The 21,105-nt window shown below is 36.8% G+C and overlaps 1 protein-coding gene across 3 annotated transcripts in view; it reads left to right on the forward strand.

Annotated features, from left to right (window-relative positions):
• The window catches only part of GRM5 (glutamate metabotropic receptor 5), a 502,219-nt gene that overhangs the window by 399,819 nt on the left and 81,295 nt on the right, over positions 1 to 21,105 (forward strand). For all 3 annotated transcript variants that reach the window (XM_048217498.1, XM_048217499.1, XM_048217500.1), the window contains exons 4-5: positions 1,457 to 1,703; positions 15,527 to 15,695. In XM_048217498.1, coding sequence (XP_048073455.1) covers positions 1,457 to 1,703; positions 15,527 to 15,695 — 416 coding nt within the window. The remainder of the gene's footprint in view (positions 1 to 1,456; positions 1,704 to 15,526; positions 15,696 to 21,105) is intronic.

Below are 21,105 nucleotides of genomic sequence, written 5' to 3' on the forward strand. Positions count from 1 at the left end.
CTAGACCATACTGCTCATAACCATGGCCTCCCCCAGGCCAGGCCACCTTCAGCTATCATGCAGATCATTGTATCTCCTCTTCATGGGTCTTTCTGGCTCCACTCCCAGAGCCCTTTCAGTCTTTCTCCACACTATAGCCAGACGGGTCTTCCTGAAATAGAAATCTGATCATGCCCCTTGCTAGTTAAACACTGCAAAGTATCCCAATGATCTGATGATAAAGTGCAGAAATCTTAATGTAGTTTAAGTAGTCCTTCCTTCCTCTGCTCCTTTAGTTCTCCCCATTCTCACATCTCCCATGTCATGTTCTGGACATGCCACCCTTCTTAAAGTTTGCAAAACACAGCATGCTCTATCTCATCTATGTACCTTCAAACATTCTTCCCTCCACCCTTCACTGATACTCATAATAGTTAGCGTCAGTGAGCTTCTGGGTCTGGTTCCCCTCCTAACTCAATCCTGCCTCCACATTTATCAAACTACACCACAATGGCCCACTTAGATTCCCATGTGCCCTCTAGACTCTAGGGCAAGAATCAGATTTATCTTGTTAACATTATGTCCCTCATTCCCAGCACATTCTGAGCAGTCAGAAACAACAGGCGCTCATTCCATATTTATTGAATTAATAAGCCAGACCAAATGTTAGTTCTTTAATGAAACTTTCCCAAGAGCCCTCCATTGGAAGGGATCTCTCCCTCTTTGGGCCTCCACAGATTTTACCTCCACATGTGTTACAGATTTATCACCTTCAACCTTTCACTATAGTTACATAATTTATCTCTATTATTGAGCAAGTTTCTTCTTAGTGCAGAATCCATACCCACTTCATCTTTGTTTTGTCCCTAGATCATCAACCACACAGCTTTTTGTATGCTCAGACTCCAAAAATTAATAAGTTAATTAATTAATTAATGGAACGTAAATGTTAGATTATATTTTAGAATTTCCAAATAGGCTAGTTTATGGAGGACATATGCTTTGAGGTTGAAAGTGGTGCATGATAAATCCAAACAGGTAAGTTGAGTCAAGATGGTAGAAAATCTAGTTTGCTTAGCTAAGACTTAATAGTTTGGAAACTGGACATTTGTTGTGGATTTCTAAACCAAAGAGGGATTATCATAGTTGAGTACTAAGGAGATTAATTTGTCCTTAAGGTAAATTTTCTGGTACAGAAATACAGTGCTCTTCTGCATCCATCTCCAGAGATTGGTAATAGAGGAAGTGAACCTTATGACTCTTGGGAATTCAGGTTGTTCTTCAAGGTTTTCAGGGGAGAAAAACCTGGAAATAGAAGACAATTAGTAGGCATACTATGCTGGCGCCTGTATCTTTTCTTTTACTCTGGTTCTAACTCTGATAAATTGTTCCTGTGAATTCTCTGATTATTCAGAATCCATGGAGAGCTACAATAGAATTAAATCTCACAGTTAATCCATAATTTGTTTCTCAACAGGTTCTCTGACTCTGAGAACACATCACGTTCAAGATTCCAAAATGGGATTTGTGATCAATGCGATCTATTCCATGGCCTATGGACTCCACAACATGCAGATGTCCCTCTGTCCAGGCTATGCGGGCCTTTGTGATGCAATGAAGCCAATCGATGGTCGGAAACTTTTGGATTCCCTAATGAAAACCAATTTTACTGGGGTTTCTGGAGATATGATCCTATTTGATGAGAATGGAGACTCTCCAGGAAGGTACTGTTATAATTCTCCTCTAGACAATAGCACCTGAACAGTCATCTGCTGATCCTGATGTGCCCGTTTCTCCTTTGTGGTTATCTAGGCTTTCTGGTCATAACTGCCCAGCTCTGACATCACAAAGGGATTAAAGATAGAGAAGGGGAGGCCCTTTTCCATGGCCAGGTACACATATTGATGCTGACTTCCAAAACAGGCTCTTGGAATCATCCCATTTCAGAGACCCATCCTTAGAGACAGGAGCCTCACGTTATGGTAGAAACTCAAAAACCAGCTCTGTGGTTTCTCTGTACATGTTTTCCATGTTATTTCCTGTACTGTGATCTCTTCATGGGCCATAGAACTATTCTGAAACATGAACAATTCCATTTCTGGTAATTTAGAAATAGGGCTGAGGTTCTGTTACATTGTTCGCTGTATCTATAGTAAGTTATAAGTCATTTTATTTTATTATCCTTTAGCTGGAGGACTTCCTCCTTTCTCGAGGACTAAATTGCCTTTTACTCTGAAATTCCACCTTTCATTATTTATAGAGGAGCCTGAGAAATATGAACTTACTCATTATTACAGATCAGCCTCCAGGGAAGTCATAAGGTAACTAGAACTTACCAGAATTCACATAGATCTCATACTCTAAATTCTTAAGTGACTCTACACATAAGACTTTTAATCCATGAGGGATATTGTCACTGAAAAGATATTATGAGCTGTAGTAGGGCTGGCTCTTCACTCTGCCTTACATCGGCACAATCAGGGTCCTATGGTCTTCCACTGTAAAATCGCCAAGTATTCTTCCAGCAACAGTTTATGCTTGACATGCATGCTTAGAGAGGGTGTCTTTACACTCTGTTTGCAGCAAATCCTGCCAAGAGAAGATTTCATGACTCCCTCCATGACTCACACCCCATGTGCCCACCCATGTACCAACCACCTTGGTTCTAGCTTGTTCCCATATTGCTGAGGTGAGCTGGAGCTGGTCCCTGAGGCAGCTGTTACCATGTCATAAGCTGAACTGCTAAGTGACAGCTAGTTCCAAGCCATGCCGCCAAGAAGAAAGCTATATATTTTTTCTCTTCTAGAGACTGGAAGAATATTGCTTCAAGCAGGCTCTTTGCCAAGATAAGCTGACTTTTCATATATAGCTTTCTTCTTTTTGGCTGTTAAGTATACCCATGGGGAATAGGGAATACAAGCATTTCATCAAGGCCACAGAAAATTTCACATTTGTTGTTAAGGCTTCATAGGGCAGGTCAACCAATGAGCTCAGTCTGTAGGCTCAAGTCAAGGCCTAGTCCCTGATATCTGTGCACGGATTTATTATTCCTGTGAGCATACCTATAGCACTGACATCAGCTTCTGACTTGCTCATAAACTTTGATGACTACACTCCAAATATTCAAAGAGTTTTCATGTCATGCACCCAAGCCAGTTCCACAAAACCAGATAGTGAAGAAATGTCTCAGCTCTATTCCAATGGGAAACCTTAATGGATCAAACAGAACATCACTGTCTCATTCATAATCCTCCAAATATGCTGTAATGGGGTGCATTTAGGACATTGGTTCTTAATCTTGTTTAGAACGTGAATATCTATAAGGCTTAGATAAAATTTATAGATATTCTCTAAAGGACAATATACATAAAATTTTGCAAATAATTTCCAAGAATTCACAATTGTTCAGAGACTTTCCACATATTTCAAAGGTTAGGTATTACAGTAACCCATTAATAAATAATCTGAATTGGCCTCTGAAGACATCAACCAGATTCAGGAAGGTGGTTTGCAGCTTTTTATTTTTCCAATTAATCCAGTTCTATTTACAAAATAACTAAACTAATATTTATTGAACATGCGGCCTGAGCCAAACACTTAGCTAAGTCCTCTACATTTTAACCCTATGAGGTAATGTTATCATTCTCATTTCCAGCTGAAGGCTCACAAACTGAAGCTTACAAAGATTAAGTGACTTCCCCAAAGGTACAGTCTAATACATGACAACCCAAGATTCTAATTCAGTCTCCGGGACTTCACTCCTAACCTTATACACCAGCCTGCTAATTAATCAACCAGGATCAAAATTAAAAAGATACTATTTTTTGAGAAATGTACTGGTAGGCATTCTATTGTTTTTTTCTGTGGAGTAAAAGTTATGGTTCTGCTGGGTCAAAGACATTCCAAACTGGGCAATGAACTACAGGAGACTGGGGTGACTAGGGAGTCCCCTAAAATGACAGAGGCACAGGAGGAAGATCTTAAACAGAGGAAACAGGGACAGATAGTAACTTGCTCTGGCAAACACACTCACAGACCATTAGAGAGTTCATTTTCACCACTGCTGTTAAACCTCACATCGAATCAGAACTATCAGTCCACAATTCTTTAAGGAAACCCTCGGAGCAAGGTTTGTTACAGAATTGAGAATTTTTCAATTTAGAAAGGGTAACACAGTCCTCTTATGCCACCAGCATGCTGTGGAGCTGCACTCTTTAATCAACATATTAATATCTCTATAGTAAAACATACAAATAGTCACACAAAGTATGATAAATGGGAGATACGTAGCCTCATTCCAGTGCGGGTCAAGTTCTCTCACCAGATAAGTTCAGACTGGGTCATGTTTTGCTGCCAAGTGAATTATAAAAATATAATTTTCAGAGCTCTAAGGATTTCAGAATTACATATAAGATATATGGACCTTGACTATTTACCACCAATGGTATGGACCACAGGTCAGCAAACTGCGGTCTGCAGGCCAAATGGAGTCTGAAGTTTGTTTTCATAAATCAGGTTTTATTGGAACACAGTCACACCCACTTATTTAGAGCCTGTCTCTGGCTTCTTTCACACTACACTGGCAGCACTGAGTAGTTTCAATCGAGACCATCTCACAAAGCCTCAAAATATTGGCTGTCCCTTTAGAGCAAAAGTTTTTTGACCTCTTAGAGTCCATTGAAAACTAAGGTTTAAGAGACCTCAGCACTGTCTGGGACTGCCCATAACTAGGCAGAGAAAACATGGAGAGTCAACATCAGAATATCAGACTAAGTACAACTGACTATTTAGAGCAAGAATTTTAACATTATATTGTGGGATTGATAAGTGTGGGGATGAAAACTATTTGTCAACACGGCATAAAGAAAGGGGGTCTAGAATTCTACAAGGCAAGTTTCTTATAATTTACATTAATAACACAATATTAACTTTAAATAGAATAAAATAAGTAAAGAATGCATATTTAATCCCTTAACAAGAGGAATAGCTGAAAAGTCAACAGAATACTTTTAAAAATTTGATTAATCCAAGAGGCAAGAAAAGAGGAATGGGTGGACAGAAACAGATGTGACAAATAGAAAATAAGGCTAGAACACTAGAAATTAGAAGATACTGAGCTGGTTTGCGCAAGGGTTCTTAATATGTGGCTCTGCCCATGGAAGGACGACAGAGATGATTTGTTTTAATTTCCTAACTTTCCTTGGGGCGAAAATGGAGTCTCAGAAAAAGGAAGAGTTGCACCCACTGTCATGCAGTCAATTAGTAACAGAACAAGGACAGTATGCAATTCCCAGGCACAATCATTAAATTCAAATGAGGAAAATGTAACTTAGTTTTCTTTCTTTTTTTTTTTTTCCATTTTCTTTATGTTACATGTGAAATGGTTCTATGTGTATCCTGGAAAAGGATTTCATTATTAGTTACTATTAAAGGACTTGGTCAAAGCCACTTTGTGGTTTCTCTTTAATCTCCAATAATCTACCCCCAAAGACATAGATAATTATAATTATAATTATAATTATAATTGCTTTGTTGTATGTGCTTAAAGTGTCAATTTTCTTGACCAACAGACAATTTGTCACATATTTAAGAATCAAAGTTTTAAAAAAACACAGAGCTAAGCATTAGAATTATAGACTAAGAGGATTTTAGGAGCTATATAAATCTAAATTTCTGCACAGTCCCTTCCCCTTTATGATGTTGCCATTCCCCTTGCTTCAGCCCCTTGGGTAAAGAAGACCTTACCCTCTTCTGAGGAAGGAAGCTGCTCTAATTTTCAGAGAGTTATAATCACTTAGAAATTTCCTTAGTTCTGTTAAACTGAACCCTGCCTGCCTCTATTTCTATTTAGTGCTTTAAAAGGGCTTTTTTTTTCTTTTTGGTTAGAAAACATTTTATCTGCTTTATTTTGTTTTTGAATGCTATATGAAATTCATTTTTTTAAAAATTCAGTATATTTCGACTATGAACTGTGGCCAGTTAAGGAAGAGAGATGAGGGAAGGCAGAGAGAAAGGAGAAAGAAGGAAGAGATATTAGAGAATACAGGTCACACATACCATACAGTGATGAGAAAGAAGTTTCAGGAGCAGAAAGATGTAGAAACCAAGAGGCTCAGTGAAAGAGAGCAAGAGAGCAAGATAGTGAGAAAGAGAGGGGATTACCCAAAATCTAACTAGAGTATTTTTCAAACACTCACTTTCTCTCACTTATGATGGAGAATAAAATCTATATCCATCTCTGAAAATTGAAAGAATTCATACCAATTGACGGAGAAATCTTTTTTTTTAATGGAGAATTATTTTTTACCTATTTCTTTTTCTAATGTACTGCTACCAAAGATTTTTACAGCAATGTTATAATTTCACCAATGGAACGACTAGTAATACCAGCTCTGTATTTCTCTTGTAGATAAGAAATAATTACCAGAAATCTAAAGGGTAATTCCATGAGAAGGATTCATTTTCTCTAACACAGCTAAAACAGGTTGACAGATTTGAACCAAAATTAAGGTTTAACTTTTCTTGAAATCCTTTCCCTGTCAAATATAACATTTTCTGTTCTATACAGTTTTCATATTTATTTTGCAAAAATTGGATCTCTCCACACTTTCCCGTTTCTCCTACATAAATGCAGAGTTCTGCAATCGAGGGGCAAGGAAAGTTGATTTTTCACTCTGTCAAATAGATATGGAGCAGTCTAATGGGCAAGAACATTGGACTGGAAGTCTAAAGGCTGAGTTTCGGTTTGCTCTGCCACTTGCATACTCCACAGTATGGTACCGCTCAGTAACCTCACCAAGCTTCAGTTTCATTATCTGTAAAATTCACAGTATAGATAGACCTTGTGAGAGTGAAAGATGGGTAGGAATGGCTTGAGGGCTCCTTTGGGGTGAGCAGTGAAACCCTCATAGCTCTTCAAATCAGCAGCAGCCAAGAAAGAAGCTTCCTGACACCGATAATTTTCTTTTTCCCATTCTAGAATTTTCAAAGCTTATTTGCTCACAGAGTCTTTATTGGCTCACACAGGTACCTTTGGAAGTCTCAGGAGCCTATATATTTGAAGTAGTCAATGACATAACACATGAGTTTCTTTTTTAGCCTTAGTGCTCTATTTTTGAATATCTCAACTCATTGTATACATAGTAACCATTGGATGACTGTGACAGAGTGGGAAGGTTTAGGACTCAGTTATGTATCCTGTAGATTGATACTTTGGGTTTAGAAGTGAACTTGAGACAGTTACTCAAAATTGTTATTTACTGCAGATAAAACACTTTAGGATGATCCTTAAGCTACTGAGCAACTAACAAAATTTAAGAATGAATTAACATTCTGAAAAAGACACTACTGTAAAATACTGTGATTGGGAGTAAAAACAGAATGGTATCATTTTACAGTGTAGATTCAAACAGACTGATGTCAGATTTGTTCTTAACATTTCCTTACTAAGCATTGGTCTGAGTATAGTAATCTGGTCACTGGAACCCAAAAGCTAGAAAGTTTTCCATCCATGTCAATTTGCAGATAGCTAACTATGCTGAGCGTGGAAGGATGGAGGGGGCATTTATCAAAGCCCATCTGCCAATCCTATAAGTCCTAAGAGGTAAAAGCATGGGGTACTATGTGAAAACTTTGTGTACCTAAGACATACCCACAGTTGTGTCTACAGGAGCCGATAAAGTGATGGTATTGCTCATGCACTGTCCTGACATTAGAAAATTATTTCAAAAATGCTTCTCTGGAAATGTTCTTGCACATAAGAAAAATCTTATAAATAAGTACATTAATTTTCCCTCTTTACATCTCTATCCTCATACTCAAAATGAGAACAATAGCTAATAAAGGCTGAGAACTCACAAGGTATTAGTATCTTCCAGCATTTTTACATTGCATGAGGTGCTTTAGAAGCTAATTCTTTTCAGACTTTTTTATTGTATTGTATTGTATTGTATTGTATTTATTGTATTGTATTTATTGTATTGTATTGTATTGTATTGTATTGTATTAATTCCAGTTAGTTAACATACAGTGTTAGATTGGGTTTTAGGTGTACAATCTAGTGACTCAACAATTCCATTCATCACCCAGTGCTCATCACAACACATACACTCCTTAATCCCCATCACCTATTTCACCCAACCCCCACCCATCTCTCCTCTGGTAACCATCAGTTTGTTCTCTATAACTTAAGAGTCTGTTTCTTGATTTATATCTCCCTCTCTCCTTTTTCTCCCTTTGCTAGTTTGTTTTGTTTCTTAAATTCCACATTTGAGTGAAATCATGTGGTATTCATCTTTCTCTGACTGATTTATTTCACTTAGCATTATACTCTTTAGTTCCATCCATGTCATTGCAAATGGTAAGAGTTCATTCCTTTTTATGGCTGAATTATTATATATATATATATATATATATATATATATATATATATATATATATGTATATATATACATATATATATATATGTATATATATATACTCTCTCTCTCTCTCTCTCTCTCTCTCTCTCTCCTTTATCCATTCATCAATCAATAGATATTTGAGCTGCTTCCATATCTAGAATATCCATTATTGTAAATAATGTTGCTATAGACATAGGGGTGCATGTAGCCCTTTGAATTAGTGTTTTTGTATTCTTTGGGTAAATACTCAGTAGTGTGATTGCTGAATCATAGAGTACTTAACCTTTTGAGGAACCACCATATTGTTTTCCAGAGTGGCTACACCACTTTGCATTCCCACCAACAGTGCACAAGGGCCCCCCTTTCTCCACACCCTTGTCGTCACCTGTTGTTTCCTGTGTTGTTGATTTTAGCCACTCTGACAGGTTGAGGTGATATCTCATTGTAGCTTTGATTTGCACTTCCTTAATGGTAAGTGATGATGAACATCTTTTCATGTGTCTGTTAGCTATCTAAATGTCTTCTTTGGAGAAATATCTATCATGTCTTCTGCCATTTTTTCATTGGATTATTTGTTTATTGGGTGTTGACTTTTATAAGTTCTTTATATATTTTGGATGCCAACCCTTTATGAGACATGTGATTTGCAAATAACTTCTCCCATTCCAAGGTTGCTTTTTAGTTTTGTTGATTGTTTCCTTTGCTGTGCAGAAGCTTTTCATTTTGATGAAGTCCCAGTAGTTTATGTTTGCTTTTGTTTCTCTTGCCTCAGGAGACATATCTAGAAAAAAGTTGCTATGGCTGATGCCAAATAAATTACTGCCTATGCCCTTTTCAAGGATTTTTATGGTTTCAGGTCTCATGTTTAGGTCTTTAATCCATTTTGAGTTTATTTTTGTGAATGGTGAAAGAAAGTGGTCCAGTTTCATTCTTTTGCATATTGCTGCCCAGTTTTCCCAGCACCACGTGTTGAAGAGACTCTCTTTTTCCCATTGAATATTCTTTCCTGCTTTGTTGAAGAATAATTGACCATATACTTGTTGGTTTATTTCTGGGTTTTCTATTCTCTTCTATTGATCTGTGTTTATTTTTATACCAGTACCAAATTTTCGTGATCAATACAGCTTTTTCATATAACTTAAAGTCCACAATGTGATGCATCCAACTTTGTTTTGCTTTTTCAAGGTTGCTTTGGCTATTTGGGCTTTTGTGGTTCCATACAAATTTTAGCATTGTTTGTCTTAGCTCTTGAAAAATGCTGTTGGTATTTCGATAGGAATTGCATTAGATGTATACATTGCTTTCAGTAATATAGACATTTTAACAACATTTGTTATTCCAACCCATGAGCGTGGAATGTCTTTCCATTTCTCTGCATCCTCTTCAATTTCTTTCATCAGTGTTTTATACTTTACAGAGTACAGGTCTTTCAATTCTTTGTTTAGGTTTATTCCTAGGTATATTACGTCGATGTCATTGTAAATGGGATTGTTTTCTTAATTTCTCTTTCTGCTGCTTCATTTTTGGTGTATAGATACACAGCAGATTTCTGTACATTGATTTTGAATCCCATGGCTCTACTGAATTCGCTTATCAGTTCTAGCTGTTTCTTGGTAGAATCTTTTGGGTTTTCTATATATAATGTGTTGTCATCTGCAAATAGTGAAAGTTTTACTACTTCTTCACCAATTTGGATGCCTTGTTGCTGCTGCTGTTGTTATTGTTATTGTTGTTTTTATAATTGTTGTCTGCTTGCCATGGCTAGGACTTCTAGTACTATCCTGAATAAAAGCCATATGGGGAGCTTGGCTGGCTCATTTGGTAGAGCATGTGGCTCTTAATCTTGGGATTGTGAGTTCAAGTCCTGTGTCAGGTGTAAGACATTGGTCTATCTATCTATCTATCTATCTATCTATCTATCTATCTATCTATCTATCTATCTATCTATCTATCTATCATCTATCTATCTATCTATCTATCTATCTATCATCTATCTATTTAGATACCATGGGAGTGCATGTTGGGGGGAGGGGTGGGAGAGGCGAATGGAGAGAACCTCCAGGAGACTTGCCTGAGTGCAGAGCTGATCACAAGGCTCCATCCCACTGCAAGATATGATCTGAGTTGAAACCAACAGTCAGATGCTCAACCAACTAAGCCACCCAGGCACCCCAAATAAAATTCTTTTTTAAAAAGTGGTGAGTGTGGACATTCTTGTCTTGTTCCTAATCTTACAGGAGAAGTTCTGTTTTCCCCCCATAAGGATGATGTTAGCTGTGGGTTTTTCATATATGGCCTTTATTATGTTGAGGTATGCTCCCTCCAAAGCTACTTTGCAGAAGGTTTTTATCATGAATGGATGTTGTACTTTGACAAAAGCTTTTTTGTCATCTATTGAAATGATTATATGGTTCTTGTCCTTTACCTTATTGATGTGATGTATCACATTGTTTGATTTGGGAATATTGGAAAATGTTTGCAATCCCAGAGTAAATCCCACTTGATCATGGTGAATGATTTTTTTTTAATGTATTGTTGAATTTGGTTTGCTAGTCTTTGTTGAGAATTTTTGCAGCTATGTCCATAAGGGATTTTGGCCTGTAGTTCTCTTTTTTAGTGGTGTCTTTATCTGGTTTTGGTATCAGGGTAATGCTGACCTCATAGAATGAATTTGGAAGTTTTCCTCCCTGTTCTATTTTTTGGAACACTTTGAGAAGAACAGGTATTAAGTCTTGAAATGTTTGGTAGAATTTGCCTGTGAAGCCACCTTGTCCTGCATTACTTTGTTGGGAGTTTTTGATTTCTGATTTAATTTTTATGCTGGTTATGGATCTGTTTGAATTTTCTATTTCCTCCTGTCTCAGTTTTTGTAGCTTATATGTTTCTAGGAATTTATTCATTTCTTCTAGGTTGTCCAGTTTATTGGCATATAGTTTTCATAATATACCCTTATAATTATTTGTATTTTTGTGGTGTTAGTTGTTATTTCTCCTCTCTCACTTGTCATTTTATTTATTTGTGCCCTTTCTCTTTTTTCCTTGATAAGTTTGGGTAGAGGTTTATCAAGTTTATTGATTGTGTTCAAAGAACCAGGTCCTGGTTTCATTGATTTGTTCTTTTTGTTTGTTCATTTGTTTGTTTCTGTATCATTTATTTCTGCTCTAATCTTTATTATTTCCTTCCTTCTGCTGGTTTTAGGTTTTGTTTGTTGTTCTTTTTCTAGCTCCTTTCAGTGTAAGAATGTTTATTTGAGGTTTTTCTTGCTTCTTGAGTGAGCCCTATATGGCTATAAATTTCCCTCTTAGAACTGCTTCTGCTGCATCCCAAAAATTTTAGTCTGTCATTTGTTTCTAGTTTTTTTATTTCTCCTTTTATGTCCTGGTTGACCCATTCATTTTTTAGTAGCATGTTATTTAACCTCCATGTATTTGTGGTCTTTCCAGGTTTTTTCTTGTGATTGACTTCTAGTTTCATACTGTTGTGGTCAGAAAAGAAGCAGTATGACTTCAATCTTCTTGAATTTGTTGAAGCTTGTTTTGTGATCTATTCTGGAGAATGTCCCAGGTGCACTTAAAAAGAATGTGCATTCTGCTGTTTTAGGATGGAATGTTCTGAATGTATCTGTTAAATCCATCTAGTACAGGGTGTCATTCAAAGCCATTGTTTCTTTGTTGATTTTCTGTTTAGATGATCTGTCTATTGATCTAAGTGGGGTGTTAAAGTCCCCTAATATTATTGTATTATTATATATTAGTTCTTTTATGTTTTTATTAACTGTTTTATGTATTTGGGTGCTCCTACGTTGGATGCATAAATACTTATATTTGTTATAGCTTCTTGTTGTATGTCCCCTGTATTATTATATGTCCCCTTATTTGTTTCTTTTTACAGTCTTTGCTTTAAAGCTTTCTTTTGACACCCATTTTCATAATAAATGTTTCTCCATCCCCTCACTTTTAATCTGCAGGTGTCTTTAGGTCTAAAAAGAGTCCCTTGTAGGCAGCATATAGATGGGTTTTGTTTTTTTATCCATTCTGTCACTCTGTGTCTTTTGATTGGAGCATTTACTCCATTTACATTTAAAGTAATTATTGATAGATATGTACTTATTGTCATTTTATTATTCATTTTGTGGTTGTTTCTGAAAATTTTCTCTGATCCTTTTCTTTCTTTTATGTTTTGCTGATTTTCTTTAATGATATGTTTGGATTTCTTTCCTTTTACTCTTTGCATATTTATTAGTGGTTTTAGATATATGGTTACCATTAGGTTTATATATAACCTGTTCTGCATATAGCAGCCTATATCAAGTTGATGGTCATTTAAGATTGAACCCATTTTTTACTCCTCTCTTCCCCACATATTAGGTATATGTCATTGTATTTTACATCCTTTTATTTTGTGAGTTCCTTGACTGATTTTTTTAATGGGACTATTAATTTTTACTGCTTTTGAGTTTCCTACCATTATACTTTCACTTTTGGTCTGTGTTTTCCACTTCAATAGTCGCCTTTAATATTTCTTGCAGTCCCTCTTAGTACTTCTGGTTTAGTGGTCATGAACGCCATTAGTTTTCATTTTTCTGGGAAACCCTTTATCTTACTTCTATTCCGAATGACAGCCTTGCTGGATAGAGTATTCTTGGCTGCAGATTTTTCTCATTCAGCACTTTGAGTATATCATGCCACCCCCTTCCGGCTTGCAAGGTTTCTGCTAAAAAATCCGCTGATAGCCCTATGGGGTTTCCCTTGTATCTAACTGTCTTCTTTTGTATTGCTGCTCTAAATTTTTTTTATCACTACATTTTCCTATTTTATTTATGACATGTCTTGGTGTGGATCTGCTTTAGTTGATTTTTTGGGGGGTTCTCTGTGCCTCCTGGATCTGGGTATCTGGTCCTTCCCCAGATTAGGGAAGCTTTCAGCTATTATTTCTTCAAATAAATTTTCTGCCCTGTTTTCTCTTCTTCTTCTTCTTCTTCTTCTTCTTCTTCTTCTTCTTCTTCTTCTTCTTCTTCTTCTTCTTCTGGGATCCCTATAATATGAATGCTATTACATTCGATGGAGTCACTGATTTCCCTAAGTATATTCTTGTTTTGCATAATTCTTTATTCTCTCTTTAGTCAGCTTGATCACTTTCCATTGCTCTGTCTACTAGGTCATTAATTTCTTCCTCTGCTTCTCCCACCCTGCTGTTCATTCTATCAAGCATGTTTCTCATTTCCTTTATTGAACTTTTTATCTCTGCTATGTTATTCCTTATCTCTGTGTTAAGTGTCTTATTCATGTCTTATACTCTTTTTTCTAGTCCAGTGAGTATTTTTATGTTTATTACTTTAAATTCTCTATCAGGAATGTTACTTATATCTGTTTCACTTAGATCTCTGGCAGTGACCTTGTCCTGTTCTTTCATTTGGGACAAATTCCTCTGTCTTCTCATTTTGTCTAAGTCTCTGTGACTATGTTAGGAAATTCAGCTATTTCTCCTGTTCTTGAGGGTAATGGCCTTATGAAGAAGAGGTCTGTAGTGCTCTACAGTGTAGTATCCCCTGTTCCCCAGGGCCTGGGACTTCAGCAAGTAGTTCCAATGTGTGCTGCACATGCTCTGCTGTTCTGCCCTGGTCACTTTATCCTTTAGGCCAGTCATCTTCAGAGGTTCTCTTTGTCTGTTGTGGGTACTGTTTGGCCCCTGGCCTGAATGTGGCTCATTTTTACTAGGTGAGCTCTGGTCTGCTTGTGAAATGAGACCTGTTGCCACTGCTGCCAGAACCAAGGCCCTGCAAACTCCTGCAAACTCCAAACTCCTGCATCAGGAGATGTGTGAGTTGGGGTTTTGCCCAGTCTTCTTGGGAAGGTGGCCTGTCATGCTGGGATTTAGGGAAGCATGACTGGGAAAGGCAGTTGCACTGGAGCAAGGGCCAGGGCTTGGTGTAAGCAAGTTAGGTAATGAGTGGTCAGTGCTCGGCTGGTTACCACAGGTGGCTCTGTGTTTATGCTGAGGGGCAGTGCAGGGAAATGACACCTCCCAGTTCTTTCATTCCTGGAGGTGTCTCTCTGTGAATGGTGCTTCTTTAGGACAGGCTCCAAGATGAGCAGATAACCTCCCCACTGTGCGCCCCAGGCACTCTTCAGCTCACTGTTTCCATGATGCATGTATGCCGGTTATTTGCCTGCCTTTTCTACAAGAGTAGCCCCAATATCCTCCAGGTTCTCCTGGAGCCAAGCCCACTGACCTTTAGAACCCTAGACTTACAAGAACTCATGAAATTCAGGCCCTTTTGCCTTCCGAGTCAGTTGGTATGGGGATTTGTTATCCTCATGCACTCGCCTATGTGTTAGTCTGTCTTTCACCTTTCTCCTCAGCAGTGGCTCCCTCCCCACCACAGCAGCCATGACCTGTTTCTCCCAAACTGAGTCTCCACACTTCCTACCTTCCTCAGTGTGGCCAAGATCTTCTCTGTCTTTAGTTGTGGAGCTTGTTCTACCAGTCTTCAGGTTGATTTCTAGGGTATTTAGGATAATTTGATAGTTACCTAGTTGTACTTGAGGGACAAGACAAGTCTAGTATCCTCCTACTCTGCTGCCCTTTTCCAACCTCATAAATTCTTTTCTAAACATCATTCCTGAAAGTGTCTTTTATACAATGAGTTTAGCCATTGATAAAGGGAAGAAAAAAAAGGTAAGATCAGGCCCTACCCAGATTATCCCCACATTCCCTCAAGCTGAAGACAAGATTAAAGGTTTACCAAATTTCTTACTTGGTTAGTAAAGGAAAATTTTGTCATTTTATTTGAGTGGAGATAAAAACCTTTCTATCTGTTTTAGAAGCCTAACAGTGTACTTGTTTAAACTTCTTGAAGTTATTTCAAAACTGTCTGTCATCCTGCTGAGGTCAAGTCACCTTCTCACATGGGATTATCTTCTATTTCAGGTATAAGCTTGATGGTTAAAAAAAAAAGAAAAAAAAGTCCCTTAAGAGAAAGTAAAGCCAACAGACTTTTTTGCTATTCTAAGCTTAGTGTCATGGAAAATTCCAATGTCACTAATATGACAGTAGATACATTTTTGGGAAATGAAATATATTGCTTTTTCACAGCAGAAAACTTATATCCTTAGCTGAATAATCATTATATTCTTGTTCCTAAGGTATGAAATAATGAATTTCAAGGAAATGGGAAAAGATTATTTTGATTATATCAATGTTGGAAGCTGGGACAATGGAGAATTAAAAATGGATGATGATGAAGTATGGTCCAAGAAAAACAGCATCATCAGATCCGTGTGCAGTGAACCATGTGAGAAAGGCCAGATAAAGGTAAAATGGTGTCAATGTTTTTTTTAAACTTTTGTTGTAAATTCAAAAGCATTCACTATCATTGGCTATTTCTTTAAAAGAAAAAGATGTATTTGTTTATTTGAGAGAGAGAAAATGCATTGTGTTTGCATGCAGTGGAGGGGGGTTGGAAGAGCAGACAGAGAAGACGAGAAAGAGGGAAAGAATCCCAAGCAGACTCTGTGCTGAGCATGGAGTCTGATACAGGGTTCAGTCTCATGACCCTGAGATCATGACCTGAGCAGAAACCAAGAGTTGGACACTCAACCAACTGGGCCACCCAGGTGCCCCATCATTGGTTATTTCTTAAACATTCAGATATTTGTCTTTTTATATTATAAGCTTCTAATATCAGAAATTTTGTTTTGTGTTTTGTTTTGTTTTTACTTTTCTCTCATCAATTCCTTTTGATAGTATGACCCACAAAAATCTTCGTAGTAGGACTGATTGAACCAGTTGATGAGTCATGTTTGCCCACACCCTTTATACTCATGTAAGCCCTTGAAAGATGTGCTTCCTGGGGATAAATAGTTCACAGTTGGAAACCACATTAATTTCCAATTAACTTAACAAATATTTATCAAACTCCTACTAATTTAATAGTTTAACCAATGGGGCAAAAATAAGTAACACACATTTACTGCCAGAAGATTTATAGTCTAGCTGAGGAAAAATGGGCACAAATAAGCAACATCATATAAAATGCGATGACTTCATTAAGAAACAAAAACCCCCCACATGTGTATAAGTTCATATAAAAGAAAAGGAGAGATTTCTTCTAAGTAAAATATCAGACACTGGACCATGAAGAATGGATATGATTTCAGAGAGAGATGTGGAAATATGATCACTTATGTAGAAGGAACAATAATTGGAAAGATACAGAAGTAGTTGATTGAAGACTGTTCTGGAAGAAGAGTGGATAATCTAGGTTTTGTTGCTTTAAAGAGTTATTATAAAAGAGAAAGTCAAAGTGATAGATTGAAACCATATTTGTGGAGAGTTTTGAATGTCATACTAAGCAGGTTGAACTTAATTTTTATGAACCAGGAGTCAGAGTAATCTTGACGAAGATGTTGACATAAACTGGACTATAGTAGGTGAGATGCATGAATAGTTATGAAACATTACTTGTCTCAATTAAGAAGGACACTGTGATAATGGATAAGAACCCTGAATTATGGAAGAAACAGTGAGAACAGAGAGGGAGCAGGGGAGATATTTGAAAGAAATATTATATAGAGAGGTATACTCAGTTATACCTGGCTACCAATTGGATGTAGGGTTGGAGAAGAAAAAGAAGTCTAGGGGCGCCTGGGTGGCGCAGTCATTAAGTGTCTGCCTTCGGCTCAGGGTGTGATCCTGGCGTTACGGGATGGAGCCCCACATCAGGTCCTCTGCTATGAGCTTGCTTCTTCCTCTCCCACTCCCCCTGCTGTGTTCCCTCTCTCGCTGGCTGTCTCTATCTCTGTCAAATAAATAAATAAATAAATAAATCTTTTAAAAAGAAAAAGAAAAAGAAGTCTATGACAATCAATTGTAATTTCAGTTCTTACTAACTAGAAAGTGTCGTTGTCAAGCATAGAAAAAATGGGAATGGTTTTAGAGAAAGGCAATGGGTTAGTTTGGCAGCCTGTTGGTTTTGAGATATCTAGCCAGTGACAGAAAACATTGGTCTATGATAAAGGAACAAAAAATGAGGCTGAAGATACAGATTTAGAAGTTAATTGAATAGAGCTAAAGTTGGAGCTGTTCAAGTAGATCGGTCACTGAACCTGAAAGTATACAGAGAAAATAAATGTAGACCAAGAATAGATATTGAAGATCTGCTTTGAAAGCATAAGGGAAGAAGAAAAGGTAGAGCGAGGGACAATAGAGCCAGGGAGAGATAGAGCCAGAGAGCATACTGTCATGGAAGGTGGTGGTCAGTGGAAGAGAGAGGTCAAGGAAGACAAGAACTGAGGGAAAGACAGGAAAATTGGGGTTAGCCCTTCATCTGGAGCCTTCTGGAAATAGAACTTGGAGATTAAACAGGATAGAAAGGTAACTGAGCAGAAAGAAATGTGTGGTGAAAAGCAGGTAAGGGGCAGTCCTAGTAGTTTGAGGACATTGAAAAGTTACTTTTAGACTAAGTAAGTTCTGGCCACACTTACAGGAAATAAACAGTCATGAAAAATAAATGGTCATGAAAGAAAGAATGAAGATATAATAAAAATAGAAAGAAGTTTAGTTATTGGGTATAAGGCCCTAGGGGAAGAAAAATGATATCAAAATAATTTACTCATCAAATACTTATTGAAATACTATGGTACCACATTTCAGGCAGTGTATACACCCAGAGAAGTTGGCCTTGGTCTTTTCAATCAACCTTGTGTTTACTCTGTTTGAAACATTTGAGGTGTTCATTCATTGATGATTACAAATGAAACTGAAATAATTCAATATTAATTGTAAGATCTTCAAGAGGTAGTTCTGAAGATTTGGTAAGCATAAGACCAGAAAGAAGAAAGACAAGGTAAATAAATATAAATATAATTTTTTTAGTATCTGCTAAATGGCACAGTAGTTTATGGAGTAGCTAAAAATTTCTTATGTTTTGTTATGATACACAACAGGGTTAGTAAACCACAGCCCATGTGCCAAATCCAACCTTGCTGCTTGGTTTTGTAAATAAAGTTTTATTGAGGGGCACCTGCGTGGCTCAGTCAGTTTAAGTGTCTGACTCTTGATTTCAGCTCAGGGCTGATCTTAGGGTCCTGGGATCAAGCCCACATCAGGCTCCATGCTCAGTGGGGAGTCTGCTTGAGATTCTCTCTCTCTCTCCCTTTGCCCCCCCATTCATGTGCATGTGCACGCTCTCTCTCTCAAATAAATAAATAAATAAATAAATCTTTTAAAAAATTGAAGTACACAAGGCTCATTTGTTTATATATTGTCTATGCCTGCTTTCATGCTATAATAAATTGAGTTGAAAAGTTGAGTTGCAATAGAGACTGCCTGGACAACAAAGCCAAAAATATTTACTATTTGGTCTTTTGCAGAAAAAGTTTGCAAACACTTAATATTCAGTGACAGTCTGCATCTTGCCCAGTCATCTTGAAATTAGACTCTGTATGTGAAATGTTTTTTAGATTCATTCGGAATATCGATTGTTCATAATTTCCATTTCCTCCTGTAGAAAGATAAGCCTGTGTAAATTACTACATGGATGTTATTCGTTTTGACCTTTCACAGCAAGACAGTTTGAACTGTAACTTCAAAATGCTGAATGGCTGATTTGGGGATTTTTTTATATATCTTTTTCTACCTCATTCTGCTGTGAAAAAATTACATCATGGGAAGAATTTGACTCCCTAGTATCATATTTTTAATACTAGCTAATCTGTAATGTTTATTTAGTCTTTTTTGATCCCAAATTTTATTTTCCTAACCGTATATCATTTTCACTCTATTAAATACACAGTAGACAACATTTTCTTAATATGGTTTAAGGATGTCATTGAGCAATTTCATTAAAGATGTCAACACCTCATGCCATTTTTCAGATTTGTTAACTTAGTGTCCATGGAAGTACACTTGATCTAGCAAAGGTTCAAATGTGTTACATATTATTATTCATAAAGAAAGCAGCACTACTTCCAGGGTTTTCAAAAAGAATGGGAATCACTATGTAACAGAATTATCACTACCCCTTATACTCAAAATGAATGTGAAACAGAACGTATATATCAAATGAGAAAAAGTTTTAAAAAATCAAACCTAAATGATCAGAAACAGACATATAGAGCTGTCACCAGATTAAACAAACAAACAAACAAAAAAAGACTATAATATTGGAATTATTTTTGGAAAAGGAAATGATCTTATTTTGGTAAAAAAAAACAAAAACTGAAATTTTACACACCAGTGCAAACTAAAGCATGGAAGTGAGTATATTTTTAGGAGGAAGAATGCAACTGCTTTTGTTTGCCATGCCCTGATAAGAAAGAAAATCCTTCAGTATTTCAAATGCTTGCTTGCATTACAAAATCTAGTAATTGTCCAACAGTAGTTTTACCAAGTGTGGTTGAAATTACCTTAAAATCAAATTTACTTCTCTCTATAAATATTTATATGTACATTACTAATAAAACAGTTAACATTTTTAGAGTGTCCTACAGTTTACAAATCACTATAATATTTTAATCCTTGGGAAAGCCTATAAAGCTAGATATTATTTAAAAACATTCGTCTTGGTATGAAGAAACAGGATCAGCTGGGGGACTGTTCAAAGCTGCACAACTATTTATTTAGTGGCTACAAGAAAGACTAGAATCCTGTGCCTCTTGATTCTCAAGGCCAGGACTCTTCCTACTATATTTTTCAAAATATCATGAACTCTATCTTTATTGTTTTTAGGTTTTATTTTAATTCCAGTTAGTTATACATACAGCATTATATTAGTTTCAGGTATACAATATAGTAATTCAGCACTTCCCTACATCACCAGGTGCTCATCATGACAAGTGCACTCCTAATCCCCATCACCTATTTCACCCATCCCCTCACCTGTGCCTTTATATAGACCAATAAAGCTCAGGGTTTATGAGCATGAGCCTTGAAGTCCAATGGCTATTTACCGTATGTGTTATGTAAGCTCATTACACCTAGGTTCTCTCCCCTTAAAAAAAAAGAACAAAATAAAACCAACCACCTTAAACAGAGCCACTCTAATGTTTTAATGAGATAACAGTGTACTGCCAGCATACAGAAAACAGCCAATAAGTATTATTATGAAGAGTACTTTAGGTAGATTAAGCAAGTCTAATTAGCAACTCTGCCTCACTTATCTGGTTATTTCAAGAAAAGGACGATTCAGACCTTTTCATCATCATTCTCTCCTTGTGTGGTTGCAGTGTCAAGAGCCAGCAAAAGGGATAGAAAATATAAAGAAAGAGGTGCCAGATTACAACTGTATATGGCTATCAATATCTAGATGTTGTTACTATAGAAGGTCAGTAATAGAGTCAGGATGGAGGACGAGGAATATATGGTATAATCATCGCTGTGTCTGGTTATTGCTGGTGATTAATCAGAGTTTTAATTATTTATAGGAATGTTTAATGAATGCTGTCTCTATTCCACAGAGGCTATTCATGCACCAGTGGCGGAAAAAAATAAAAGACATCCATTTCTAAAGAATAACATCTGGGACTCCTTCAACTGTTAAATTATTTCAATTATATCCTATTGCCTTAAAAAATCTAACAGATGAAGGGGTATATAATAGTCTCAATGACCTTATCCACCGACATCCCAAGCAAATCAAAGCTACTAGAATAGGAAGGAATGAGCTGTGAGTTATTGAACCAGATTTTCAGTAGAAACAGAGACCAAAAGATGAACTCCATAA

This window comes from Ursus arctos, unplaced genomic scaffold (genome assembly GCF_023065955.2).
Source record: "Ursus arctos isolate Adak ecotype North America unplaced genomic scaffold, UrsArc2.0 scaffold_22, whole genome shotgun sequence".
NCBI lineage: Eukaryota > Metazoa > Chordata > Mammalia > Carnivora > Ursidae > Ursus > Ursus arctos.